At 38.2% G+C, this 13,974-nt stretch overlaps 1 protein-coding gene across 2 annotated transcripts in view; it reads right to left on the bottom strand.

Moving 5' to 3' along the window:
• Positions 1-13,974, bottom strand: part of L3MBTL3 (L3MBTL histone methyl-lysine binding protein 3) — a 111,738-nt gene that overhangs the window by 78,156 nt on the left and 19,608 nt on the right. Inside the window, exons 3-7 of one of the 2 annotated variants that reach the window (XM_008691113.2) lie at positions 10,075-10,191; positions 3,505-3,616; positions 3,068-3,142; positions 1,509-1,668; positions 282-414 (exon numbers count right to left, since the gene is read on the bottom strand). In XM_008691113.2, coding sequence (XP_008689335.1) covers positions 282-414; positions 1,509-1,668; positions 3,068-3,142; positions 3,505-3,616; positions 10,075-10,176 — 582 coding nt within the window. In that variant the 5' untranslated portion in view covers positions 10,177-10,191. The remainder of the gene's footprint in view (positions 1-281; positions 415-1,508; positions 1,669-3,067; positions 3,143-3,504; positions 3,617-10,074; positions 10,192-13,974) is intronic. The other variant, XM_008691114.2, reaches the window with a different exon arrangement.

Below are 13,974 nucleotides of genomic sequence, written 5' to 3'. Positions count from 1 at the left end.
TCATTTGCAAAATTGAAGATTTTGCTGTGGCCTCTCTCTCCAGTAATAAATTTCAGCACATCCTACTTCTTCAGCCTAAGGGAGGTGTACTATTATTTATTATTCTCATTTTGAAAGGTGGACAGTGACACCCAGAAGAGGGTAGGGAGGTAACGTGCTGATGGTAACACAGACAGTCATTCCTCCAGCACTGGAAGTCGGGCAACCCCACCTCTGACCGGGGAGCTACTCTCTTAAGAAGCACCCCCATGCTCCTTCGTGGGTGCACAGGAGATACTAACCATCTCGTCATCTCTCTCTTCTCCATCCTCCTTGGAGTCGGCTTTCAGAGATAACTTCGGTTTCTTCTTCCGACTACACTTAGGATCTTCTTCCTCATTGTCTTCTCCTACATCCCTTTCTTCCTTCTGATCTCTGTTGTGTTTATAAACCCAAAATAGTGACAGCAAACAATACCTATCAAACATCTACATGTTGATTATCATGCGACTTAAAAAAAAAATCATCCTCCAAAGGAAAAACAGTAACCACCAGGAGGAGCGTGTAGGCATCAGAGTATCACAGCTAAGGAACACTCGAAACCACTGTCATGTATAACAGCTCATGGTAGAAAAAGGAAATTAGCTTCTATATTAATTTTAAAAGGGGATCAGCGCTGTATGTGTAACAGGCTCTAACAAGTTTAAAATGATTTGTCTTTCACATCTGTCATCCACACTAATAAAAGAATCAATTATTTAGAGATGTTTTAGCCTTCAGGGCAATTTTAAGGCAAAGATCTAGCATTTATTAAGAATGACAAGTGCAACTGAAAAAAGGCCAAGTGTAACTTTGTAAAATAAAAGTTGGCCAAAAAAACAGAAAATTCTCAGGCCTGTGCTGGTGAAAATACATGGGAAACACCATGAAAATACAAGGGTCAAGTTACTTCTTTGTATGAGAAAATACACCATGGTGATTAGCTGAACTTGTCAGACTGTCCCCACATGGCCAGGTCACACAGCGGTGTCAGCCACAGTGGACACCTCTGTCTCCTACTCCTCAGTCTGCCCTGAGGTCTGCGGCTAGGCAACTCATTACACAACTCTCCACGGCCATCTTCACTCAGCTGCTTCCCAATTTGTGGTGGCTTTGTTTCACTGGGGGAGTTTTAGCGGAGTTACCAAAGAACCCCCCAAATATAAACAAAACTGCTTTTCCATACACATCAGTATCATCAAAATGTATGTAGCCCAGAGAAATTCAAATACTCTCAGCCAGGGAGCACACAATGTAATCAAAAGGCTAAAGAGGCCGAGGCTGTGCTTGCAGATAAGACTTAAGCGTACAACTCAGATCAGACATGATGGAAATAATGGGGTCAGGGCCCACATGTCTCTAAAGGAAAACTCTCTGGGAGAAAAAAGGGCATGAGTGGGTGACAGGTGTCAGAGAACCTCTGTATTCCCAAGCACCATGACCTTGGACTCTAAAACCCATTTTATAGATGAAACAGGGCAAAAACCTACTTGTCTTTGATATGCCGGGCACAATTCTGGCTGCAATAGTTTCCTCCAGAGAGACACTCATCTACATTGCCATACTGACAACAGTTCTCACAGAATTGAAGCCCTTCTACTTTCACTGGATCCTTCAACCTGAAAGGCATCCCAGTCTTCTCTGAAAAGACTAGAAGATGAAAAGGAGAAAAAAAACCAAGAACGATTAGGATCATGACCGAAAGCATTCCAAAATACATTGAAACTTTTTCTTCTAATAATTTTGTTAGCGACACAATAAAAGAAGAATGTTTGTTGAATGAATGAATGACCAATCTCTAGGGCTTGGGAGGGAGAAGAGAATGGAGTTGGCAGCAACCATTCAAATCATTTACACAACAAAAAATATTCTGCAGAAAAGACAAAAGCTTATCCAAGGCTTTTTCTACAGAGTTCAAAGTAAAATAAAGAAAATTTCATTGCTAAATTCAGAAGATGAAACTGTCAACCTACAGAATCCTATTTTCTAGATGTATCTTTGACACAATTTAAAAAGGGTTATCTATGTTATTTACCTTTTGACGAGTGGCTTCGTTCTACTAAATTGGCTAAATCACTACCTATTTGACTTTTAATGTAAAAGATCTAAGTCATAATGATCCAAATCATTTAGGAACTCATGCTCCCTTTTGCCTGAATTTGTTAGGCTAATCATTCATTCAGCAAACATCTATTAGGCACCAATTTACACTAGACACTGATAATGATAGTACAGACCTTGCCCAAGAGAGCTCACAGTCTAGAAGAAAAGACAGGCAAGAAAACCAATATTTATAATAAAATGTGATACATGCAATTAAGGCATGAACAAGTTCCAGAAGTAGTACAGAGGAAGAAGTGATTCACTCGGCCTGGGGTGAGGTCAGGGAAGGACTGTCTGATATAAAAGCCTCAACTGGGTTTCGAAGGCCAAGAGGAATTTGCCAACTGGACAAAGAGAGAAATGGCATCCCAGAAGAAAGAGCATGAGCAAAGGCAAGGGAGCACGGGACCACGTGATATATTGGGAGAATTACATGAAATTCAGTGCTGCGGGCACTACCAGGACACCGTGTACAGACAGAACAGAACAGAGAGCAAAGAGACACAGCAAGCAGGTGGGTGCGTGCCACCCAGATCCTTGTATGTTCGGCTACAGAGACAATAAGAAATCAGCGAAGTGTCAGATCAGCGATCTACAAAAGTTCCTCTGACTTCAAGGTGTGGGATCAATTAGGTGAAATCAGAAGCAGAGTGATTCTCTAGGTGAGAGCTGATAAGGGCCTACATTAAGGCAGTGGCAGTGATCATTAGTAGAAAAAGCCAGATCTGAGATGTATTTAGGAAATAAAAACCAAGAGACTGTGTAACAGGCCACGGGACTGGGGGAAAACAAATTCAGGATGACTCCTAGATTTCTTGCTTGTCCACTGGGTGGATGGTGCTACCACCAACTGAAATAAGGGTTACAGAAGAAAGAGCAGGTTTGGGGGAAGGGGAGAAAGAAATAGAAAATGAATCGCATTTCAGACATGTGGAGTTTGAGGTACCTGTGGGACATCCAGGTGGAGATGTCCAGTAGGCAGGTGGAAATACGGGCCTGGAGCTCGGGGGAGAGGTCGGGGCTGGAGATATAGATTTAGGAGTCATCAGCATATAGGTGTTAGTTACAACCATCGGAGTAGATGAGAAAAAGTGGCAGGCTTTTGGCTAAATCACCTGGGTAGGCTATTACAACACTGGATTTACTGGATAATTTCCAATTAACCTGGTGCTATTACAGATCTGGCATTAGGAAAGAAGACAGTTTATAGTTATTTTAAAATATTAAAGTTGGTTCCATATGAGTTTTGTTATAGAAATTTACCTAAGAACATATGACATGAAAATCACCCAAGATTTTCAAAGCTCCAGCCTATTATAAAACCTAGATATTCTTCTTTTAAAACTTTCAAAAGAAAGGGCCCTGCAGACGACCCATTCTTACCTTCTTGAGCAGTTGGTACCATCCAAGTTGTGGTAGCGGTTGCTTTCTTCACGTTTTCCATCTCACTCTCATCTGTGATAACTTCCAGGGCACCAAACTCGTTCACCCGAAACTAGGGACAACATGGTAGAAAGAGGCTCCATGTACGAAAGCGCTCAAAACGGTCATCATTTCATGGCTGACACATATAGTCTTCAAGCAAATTAATTATGCTTTAAAAGTTCATTTCAGCACATATATACAGATGAGCCCTCTACTAATATTAAGTCCTTTGCATTTTACTAATTTGGGGATTTGGAGAAGGGAAAAAAGAACGAAGCAGCAAGGTACTTCTTCCAGTACGGTAACCAACGAACCCTACACTGTGCTGGTAGAACTGACTGCTGCTCACTTCATGTGCTCTACCATTTCAAAGACCAGGTTTTGCTAGGACTTCTTTTCTTATTTCATATTACTATTTACTTAGTAATCAAATGAGTAAAAGAAGAATTACTGTTTTCCCAGGAGTCAACTTGTCTCACCCAAGTTCACCTAGGCCAAGAGAAAGAAATCTCTCTTCCAGAAATAATGGCCTGCACCCACATCTCCTAATATTTCTGAGATGTACACGAGGAAAGCTGATGTGTGAGCCATGTGAGCCCCAGCTCTACACTTCTTTCTTTCATTGCTTTTTGGAATTCTCCATCCTATTCACCCGGAGTCCTCCAAAACAACTGGTAAAGTCTATGAGATCTGCAGGCCAATGCTATCACTAAAAATTACAGGCATTTTGACTTCATGGACATTTTGGCTCCAAATATTGAAAATGTCCTCTCATCTCATGGCAAGCTTCAAACCAACTATGTTTCTGCAATAGCCTGGTTGTACTGTGCGTGTGTTGAAGGCTTAACCACTATCTATGCGCAGGAAACAACTAGGTTTTCTCTCCTATTCATGAAGTTCTAAGTTTTCCATAGTCCTCTGTTTTTCCATAAAATAAAATGACATCAAGGATCCACTAATGTTGACAGCTGTTGAAAAACTGGAAAGCTCACGATTCAAAAGACTATAAAACTTTTTGCTTCAAGTTTTTAGATCTTCCACAGAAATATGGATGAGCATGCCAATATGTAGTAGTTAAATGTAAGACCTTCCATTCCCCAATCTAAAACGTCTATTTAGTCAACATGCCAATAGAACGATTCATTGAATCATTCAGACTACAAGTCAGAAAAAGCTGAAGCAAAAATTACTATTCTTTCCACCCGGAAGACACGGCACCTTAAAAAATGTTATGCATGTACTCTACAATCATTAAAAGCTTTTTAGACTGACAAAGCTGAAATTGTTAACGAAAGTGAAAATGGTTTCTACTACATATTTCGGATACAGGTTCCCAGCTAACATGTGTTTACTATACCTAGTGTGCTCACCTAAAAATGTCAGTCTAGGAAGTGGCAAAAACGTAATTGAGAGGTAAAGAGCTAAAAATAACTTTATTTTTGGAAAAAAAATTTTTTTAAATGATCTACTCTGAAAAGGGAATATTTCAAAATAAAGCTGACAGTACCATCTACTGGGCAAGAATAGAAAAAACAAGCCATAATGATTACTAATTAATGATATTAAAGAATAAGACAGAAATCAATTCTGCATGAAAGTTTAACAGAACAATAGGCATGAACTTTGTCCTATCATTCGGTTCAGGTAAGTGATTTTACTTTTATTATACGTTGCTGTTAATTAATAGCTATTTGAAAACGACAAAATGTGAGAAACAGCACCATTTGCATTACACTGAGAGTGTCCTGTGGTTTAAGTTTGCAGATTGCTGCAAAATGGGGGCACCCTGCATTTCCAACACTGAGAAAGAGAACACCAGTGAGTGGAATCTTCAAATAAAAATTCAGAGTTATGACACTTGGAAGCTTTAGGCTCAACTACTCACAAAGGTCAAAGAGAATATTCCCATAATACAACAATTAATCTCAGTTCTCTTTTCCTTCTAATACTTATTGCCAGTAACTGACCTAAGCCGAAGTACAAAGTAAAGATGTCAGGACACTCAGGGACACAATTAACCCCTGTAAGCCAGGGATCCATAGCTGGACTTCAGGGGATTGATGAATCCCATGAAATACATGCAAAATTATGTCATGGGCACATACATATTTCTGGGGATCAGGTTCATAAGTTCCATCATATTCTCAAAGGCATCCTATAACCCTGCAAAAGTAAAGAACATCTACCCTAACCAAAGTTACTTTATCTCAAAAATTAACCTCCAAGTGTTTTCAAAGTACCCTATCATATGCAAAAAGACATAGGGATTAATTTTTTTTTTTTTTCTGGCTTCTCAATGTGGATTTACTGTCTTTCACATTGTTACTATTGTAGAAAACGCTGGACAACATAGCCTGTTTGGTGCTGCCAGCATTACTGGAATTCCAGAAAGACTGACACATTCCCTAACATTTTTTCCCCCCAATAAAACACTCAGGTTCTGAAATGGGTAATACTTTTATGAATGGTTTTAGAGCCATGGAAACTTGAAATAATCCCTCTTATTTCTTTTTTCAACGTTATTAGTTCTTTTAACCGAGACATCTAAAAAGCAGCATAAAAATTTATTGAGGGGCTGCATTCCATAATCAAGAACATCAAAATTATAAACTTGACAAAAGAAATTTAGTAAGCACGTCAAACACATCAGCTGACGTTGTAATCTGTTCTGTTAGCGGATACATCTAGGTCAGTCAGAAAACAACCATGCCTGAAATATATAAGGGGCTGCAAAGGTTTGCTTGTTTGGCTTGGCTTGAGCTACCTTCAACTGACTCAATTCTCTTCTTTATTTTAGCTTGTAGAGGCAAAGGATCCTCTGCCGATTTTTGCCTGTCTTTAATAACAGATCATTAAAGGATGCTGCTGGGATTACTATTTTTATTACTTTCCATGCTGAAAATGTGAGTTCTACTTACCAATCTGTTTTAAGAGCAAAGATTTTGGTAACTACACGCTTCTGAACATTAATCACAAGGCAAAACTGCACACTAAGAGCACAGTGAATTTTCCAGTCGGGTTTCGGCATTGCTGCTGCAGGGTCTGACTCTCAGTTAAGTGGCAACTATTCTTCCTAGATAAGATGCTATCGCTCTCAGGAGCGTATCTGCATTTTACTAAAGGATTCCACATGGCTAAATCCTCATGACCCAGAGGGATAATTCTCTGTGGATAAATTTCAGACATCAATTAGAAGTTCAGAGAGAGAAATTGCTTAGGGACAGGGAGCCCTGCCATGCACCTTCCCACTACCACATCATGCCTGCCTGTTTGTATGGCTGGCCCTGAGAAATTAATCTACAAATACTAATTTGCCACTTTACAGAATAATTAGGCAATGGTGCCGTTTCCAAAGCTCGTTTAAGCAAAAATGTCTTGTGGATGACTACAATATTTCCATGACGGCCAGTGGACACTTGCCATTCTCCCCTAACACTATGCTTTCTTAGGCTAGGCCTTCCTCTGAATGCCCTTCTCTCTCTTGCCTGCTATCCCTGCCCACAGAAGTCTTCACACAGATGTCCGCCTATTTTCAGACACCTGACGACCACGTGACGACTACTTCCCAAGGCCTTCCTGACCCTCCAGCTAAAATAATACCACCTCTAAACTGCTCTAACATTTTCCCTATATCTTTTTTGTTATGAAAACATCTCCTCTCTTTAGACTGTAGTATAGTAGTGTTAAGAGAATCTGATTTCGATATCAGAAAAGCCCAGCTTTAGACCCAGTTCTGCCAATATCTTGACCTTGAGCAAATGCTTTAACCACTCTTGGCCTCTGTTTTCCCATCTGTAAACTGACAACAGTGATAGGAACTACCTCAAAAGAATTAAATGAAAGGATTAAATAAAAAGATGCAAAGTGCTCATGAGAGAGTAAGCTCTCTATTCTTCCCACTGCTGCGCCCAAAGGAAAAGTTTTTGCACTCTGTTTTATATAAAGGTTGGTTAGTCCAGGATGAAGAGGGGCAAGGGGATTCCAGCAACAGGAACCGGTATAAACAGACCAAGGTTTGAAGCCTTCAACTAGCTAGTTGGGCTGGAAAGGAAACAAGATGGCACAGAAGAGTGAGATGAGATGCAGCTGGACAAAAGCAGGGGCCAGATCACCACAAACTTCTGTGATAAACTTTGCCATGAAAGACAGGAAACTGCTAAAGGATTTTAAGCAGAAGAGTGACATAATTTGATTGGCCAGCAACGTTTTACAGAGAAACGTTCTTTCAAAATGGCAATAAACTGAAGCATATAAAAACCTGTTCCCATGATAAGAAACTGACTTCTGTGTATTAGCTGATTGCAGGGGCTGCACTGACCTGAGCTGGCTGTCTAAGGAGAGCACCTTGTTTATGAGGAAATCTGCGTGCCTATATACCCATTAAGAAACAGAAGCTTCAGTAATGTAAGACAGACAAGGCACAATGTCAGAGAGTAAATCTCATGTTCTATTCAAAGTTCTTTTTAATATCTTATTTTTGTGAAAAATCAATTTCTCAATCAGGTCTCTTAAGCAATTCAGATATTAATATCAGGAGCAAGTGACTTAGAAATCCTAAGTAACATATTCAACAGGCTTGTCCTTGAATCTCTTCAGATAAAAATGGTTATAAAGTAGAAAAAAAATTTAATTATTTTTTTTTTTAGAAGTGGGGTTTCAAACTGTCTACAGTACATATAGTGAATTGGATACATGGCAATTACCCAGGTAATTAGATGAGCCTAAAAGTCAAATAAAATAAACCAGATTATAATACCCACTAAGTGGCTTAATTACCTTATTACCTTAATAAAAGTAATAGGTTAATTCCTAAAATCCATTGCTTAGAAAACCTTCAGGCAATTTAAATTTCTTAGGGATGGAAACTTCTCAGGGATAGAAAGTTTAAAATCTAACTGAACAAAAGTTATAAATTTCATCATCCACCTGACACCAAAATAACACAATTGAGAAGGGACAAAAATGTACATGGAAAATACAAGAATAAAGCAATAATAATAATTTAAAAAAAAGGCAGCTTACATAATATATCGCAAAGCCAGGAAAGATACAATTTGTTAAGTGTTTTCCACATGTTATTTTTTTCAATCCTTATAACCACCTTGTGACATAAATCCTATTTCCTCATTTTATAGATAAAGATTCTGAAGCTTAGGGAATTTAAATAACTTGACAAAGCTCATGCAGCTACTAAGAAGCTGACATTATGAGCATCTGGAACAGTTTTTCTTTCTCACAAATTTCAGCACTCGATTCCTATCATATCTAATGCAGATGAACATTTGGAGAATGTTAGAGCAGATAAAATCCTTAGTATTCATTTAATTCCTTATTTCACCAAAGAGGAAACCTTGCTCAAAGAGACTTACTGACTTGTTCAAGGTCATACAGAACTAAAACTAAAAACCGTATCTCCTTTCCAGATTTCACTGAAGTCTAAACTCAGATAGATTGATACGATGGCACACTGCACTTAATTCAACCTAACCCAACTAAAATCTAAGTATTTTTCCAATGATGGATTGTCCAAATCTCACCCCTGAGGATGAACTAGAATGGGCTTGGCTGAGATACTTGTCAAGTAGCCACTAAAAGGTACTGGATTCCAGGAAGCTACTATTAGGGGGCAGGAATTTCTATTCAAGATAGACCAGAACACTGAGCACTATAGAGGAAAGCCAACTGACAGCCAGTGAGGGTGATCAGGAGTTCAAACACCTGAGTGACCACATACAAACACAAAGTCTAAAAGGCCACAGACAGGTTCAAGGTCCCAGAGATAGGATTAGAGCAAAAACACATTAGAAATGAGAGGTGGGGGTGACTGGCCTCCCCGATGAGCGCTTGCATAACCATGTTTCATAGAACAGCAGAGGTGGTCCTGCAGTGGGTTTAGGGAGGCTTAAGAAAAGGAGCAGGGTGAGCATACAGGAAAGGAGCAGACTGAAGCATCACTCTCTGAAGACAGCTCTCATCTATAGAAAAGCAACCTGGTTTACAGGAAGGAACAGCTTTTGAACAAGTGATTATATAAAAATCCATATTTACAGTATAAATAATTTAAGGGAGGAGAATAGCCCTGCCTATTCAATATTTTAACATTATCCAGTTTCTAAAAGAGAAAACTAGGGCACAGGGAATGTGGTTATTCATTTAAAGTTATAAAGTTCATGACTACAAAACATAGGAAGCTAGGTCTTCTAAGCCTACCATTTCCATATTTATTGTCCATCATGCTAAAGTCAAACCTGGGACGATTCTCTGGAAGCTATAATTCAACTTCTGCAAAATAAGCACATATTGCCAAAATATTCCCGTCCACCACCCCAAGTGACAAAGATTTCTGCCGAGTCGTCAGCATTTCAAATTGTCTTGAAATTTTACTGTAGAGATCTCAGCATCATATGAAACCTAGAGCGTTATGCTTAATGCTTTTAATTCTTGTTTCACATATGTAGTCAAATTTATTTTAATAAACACACACAGATGCACACACAGAGAGAGCTGTCTTTAATAAAGACAGCTTACCTTTAAGTCACTTCCTGGTAATGTGCCTACTCCATCTTTCCAGTCCATAACACTGAATACATCAAACTCTTGACCGCTTGCGCTGGAGGCAGATTCCGTCATGATTTCTTTTTGAACCTGGAAGGGGGAAAAGGGCATATCATTAAATATTCTACATACAAATCAGTTTTTATTTGAGTGGTCATTACCTCGGTTTCCCATAATTACATAATTTCCTTGATTACAAATCCCTTATCCACAGATCTAGAAATAAATGCTTCAAAAATACCATTTTTTCTCGTGCAATTCCTAGTAAATTACAGACGAAAAAATATTACTAAAATTTATACATTAAAAATTGTCAATTTTTCTATTCTTAAAAAGGAATTGTTTCATAGCATATTCGTTTAAAACAAAAAATCATGATACAAATAAATAGAATTTCTTGCCCACTAAGTGGTTTTTTTTGTTGTTGTTCCTTTAAGATATTGAAAAGGTGAGTGGGTACAAGTAAAGGACCGAATTAATATTAGATGTTAATAAACAAAATGAAGCCATTTAGATAATAAAAAAGAACAAGAAAATTCTAGTCCATTAGGACTGTCATCTACACTAAACTTGTCAATTAAGTTTGCTCTATCAATTCAATGAATTCACAGTGTGACCGATTCTTTCAGTAAATTGATTAATTTAATTCAGTTGAGATATCTGTCAATTTGATGCTCTGGAAAATAGGGAAGTGGTCTTAAAATATACAGCAAACACTATAATAAGGCTATGTTAAGATAACCAAGTCAGCTAACTAACTGTGATAATGCTTTTAATTTGCATTTTTTTAAAAACTGCAAAACAGTTTTCCATAATCACATTGTTAGCGGTCACATTGATATTGTTATTCCGAGACTGTTGTCTATGTGGTATGGGATTTAAGAAAGTAAGTAATTATGTTGGTGACATTGATAAGCAATGAAAGATGAATAGAAGTATCAGTATGAATTCATGATGCACTTTAATCTTTAAAAAATATGCATAGTTTCTAGCTTTGCCCACTGACAAAATCTAGAAACAACCACCAACTATCAGTAATGAGCAGCCAAGTGCTCGGACTGTGGTCTCTACACACCACTTCTCTGAGTTCTTCCCAGGGAAGGGGCTGATTTCTGCTCAGCAGCAGATGGGCAAGATGAGTCTGGAACTGGTCAAGAAAAAGCAAGGAAGCTATCAAAGACAACAGAGGTCATAGCAAAAGAACTCAGAAGCCAGCTCGAAGAGGCTCCTGCTGGCCAAACTGCTCCTGCAATGAACTGAAACACATCAAGTAAGTTTAAATCCATGAGTTCATACTGATATTGAAAACAAACAAACCAAGAACACCTCATTGATCACCTCTAAAGACTACAAGGGAACCAATTCATTATCTGGAAAAAGAAACAAGGATTTATCCTGTCTACACTGCATGAGACCCATGCGAACTGTACCTCAGGGTAGCCAAATCATTGGTGAGAGGAAGTTTCAGTTTAGAAAGAGTTCCTGCTAATAAATAAAGAAGGAATGACAGAACTGAAACATTAGCATTTTCAATCCTCGATAAATGAATGGCTTTGGCAATGGCCATCGATGACCACTAAGAATACAAACCTAACACCACCTAGGAAGTTGTCTTGCCAAGAAAAAACAAAACCAAACCTAATCTGATCAAGTCTATTTACAGGAAATACCAGAGACAAAGAGACATGTTAGATCACACCATAAAAATAAAGGGAGTAAAATTCAGACTGTCAGAAACACTTAACAATTCTCAAAGTGTGGTTCACAGACCCCGGGAGGACCTGAGACGCTTGCAAAAGGCCCAACAAGTCAAAACTATTTTCATAAAAATACTAACACATTATTCACTTTCTTCGCAATGTTGACATCTGCACTGATGGTACACAAGCAACAGTGGGCAAACAGTCGGGGTGCCCGACGTAGGAGTAGTCGTCGCCTCCTTTACCGCCATGTACTTCCAGGAAATGCCAGTTTCTAGAGATCATCCTTGATGAAGTCAAGAAACAACTTTCATTAAGTCTTGATATTTGAATACACATCTTTCTACTATTCTATGTGATGAAAGGGGAAGCACACATAAAGCGCCTGGGTGTGTCAAAGGACCAAGGAAAAGCACCTGTGTACTGTTTGAGACGCACGAAGAACAAGCTGCTTCTTCCATGGAAGACCATGTATTTAACAAACTATGTTCATTCAGGTTTGGATATCTGGCAAATATTTTGTCAAAAATAAATGAAGTGAGCCTGTCAACGTCAAGGGAAACACTGACGGCATTTGTTACTGAAGACACGATTTCAGCATTCAAGGGAAAACCATGATTTTGGAAAACGTGTATCTACCACCATGAGCTTCTTGACAGCTTCCCAACAGCTAAATATTCTTCTAAGGAAATGCGTGATGATATTCGTGAATAGGATTTTTCAAATATTTTATATTTGACATATGTCAACATTTGGGAGATTTGCATAACTCAGTGAAGCAGTATTTTCCAAATAACCATGCTTGATGTCACAAAATTATGCGTGGAAAGGATCCATTCAAGTGCATGACAGACCAATGGATTTTAATGTAACATAGTACGAAAAGTTCAACATCGGGCTTTCAAATTGCCCACTACTACAACTTACCTTTAAGAAACTACCACTTGTCAACTTTTGGTGTAGTATCACAGAAGAATGTCCACCATCAAATGAAAAAGCTTAAAATACTCCTCCCCCTTTCCAAACCCACATCTGTGTGAAGCAGATTTTCTTCGTACACTTCAACCAAAACAACATATTACAACAGATTAAATGCAGAAGCTGATATGAAAATCCAGCTATCCTCTACTAAGCCAGACATTAAAGAGATTTTCAAAAATGTAAAACAGTGCCACTTCTCTCATGTTTCCATTATGGAAACTATGATTATGTTTCACTAAAACTGTGCAGACATATATTAATGTAATGGGTTTGCTACTGTTATTTTAAGTAAGTAGTTTAAATTATCTATTTTAATTCTGAATACAGGAAATATTAATAGATATAACCCATACAAACAATAGCTCTTTGGGGTTTTCAATCATTCTTAAGAGTGTCAGAGAGACTTGAGAGCCACGGCTGTAGAGGATAAAAACTTGGCTTTCTGCCACACAGACACATACACACGCACAAGGCCAGGAGTAAAACAAATACATGGAAGAGGAAATCTGAAATTTAGATTAAGAGATTTAAGAGACATATTAATAAATCACAATATCATAGTTCATAGCTCTTGTTCGGACACTGATTTAAACTATTTCTTAAAGACGATGATGAAGATTAGACAGGAAGGGAAGCATGAATGCCACCCAGCTATTTGATGATGTACAAAAATGCTGATTTTTCTGGAGGGATGATGATGGCATATACTTTCAAAAGGGGACTTCATCCTTGTCAACTGAAATTGACAGACGGAATGATTAAGTTAGGAATTTGCTATCAATTAGTCAAGAGGGTGAAGTGGTGAAATGAACAGGCAACATGCTGGTAATTCTCAAGAAGCCTGAAGGGTCCACAGCAGTTTATTGTACTGTATCTTAGGTTTAGAAGTGCTTGAAAAATTCTATAATAGAAATATATTTTAAGTGCAGTCTCTTTAGATACATAATACACATTTATTGTTAAATAGTCAATAGAAAAAAACCTGTGTTTCTTTGAATTATAGCTAGCTTTTGTTGAAGTTTATTAGATGCCTCCATACTCTTTCTTCCTTTGTCCCTTTTAAATGAGAAAATGTCAAACATTACATATTAAGTCTATTTCTGATCATTTCAAAATTCATACACTCTGAATCTGAAGAAGTACCAGATTTCACTATCATTAGGACTTAACTCTTAAAACAGGAACTAAGATG

The sequence above is a fragment of the Ursus maritimus genome, unplaced genomic scaffold (genome assembly GCF_017311325.1).
Source record: "Ursus maritimus isolate PB19 unplaced genomic scaffold, ASM1731132v1 scaffold_13, whole genome shotgun sequence".
Classification (NCBI taxonomy): Eukaryota; Metazoa; Chordata; class Mammalia; order Carnivora; family Ursidae; genus Ursus; species Ursus maritimus.
The sequence above is the reverse complement of the archived record's forward strand: the minus strand, read 5'-3'. Positions and strand labels throughout refer to the sequence as shown.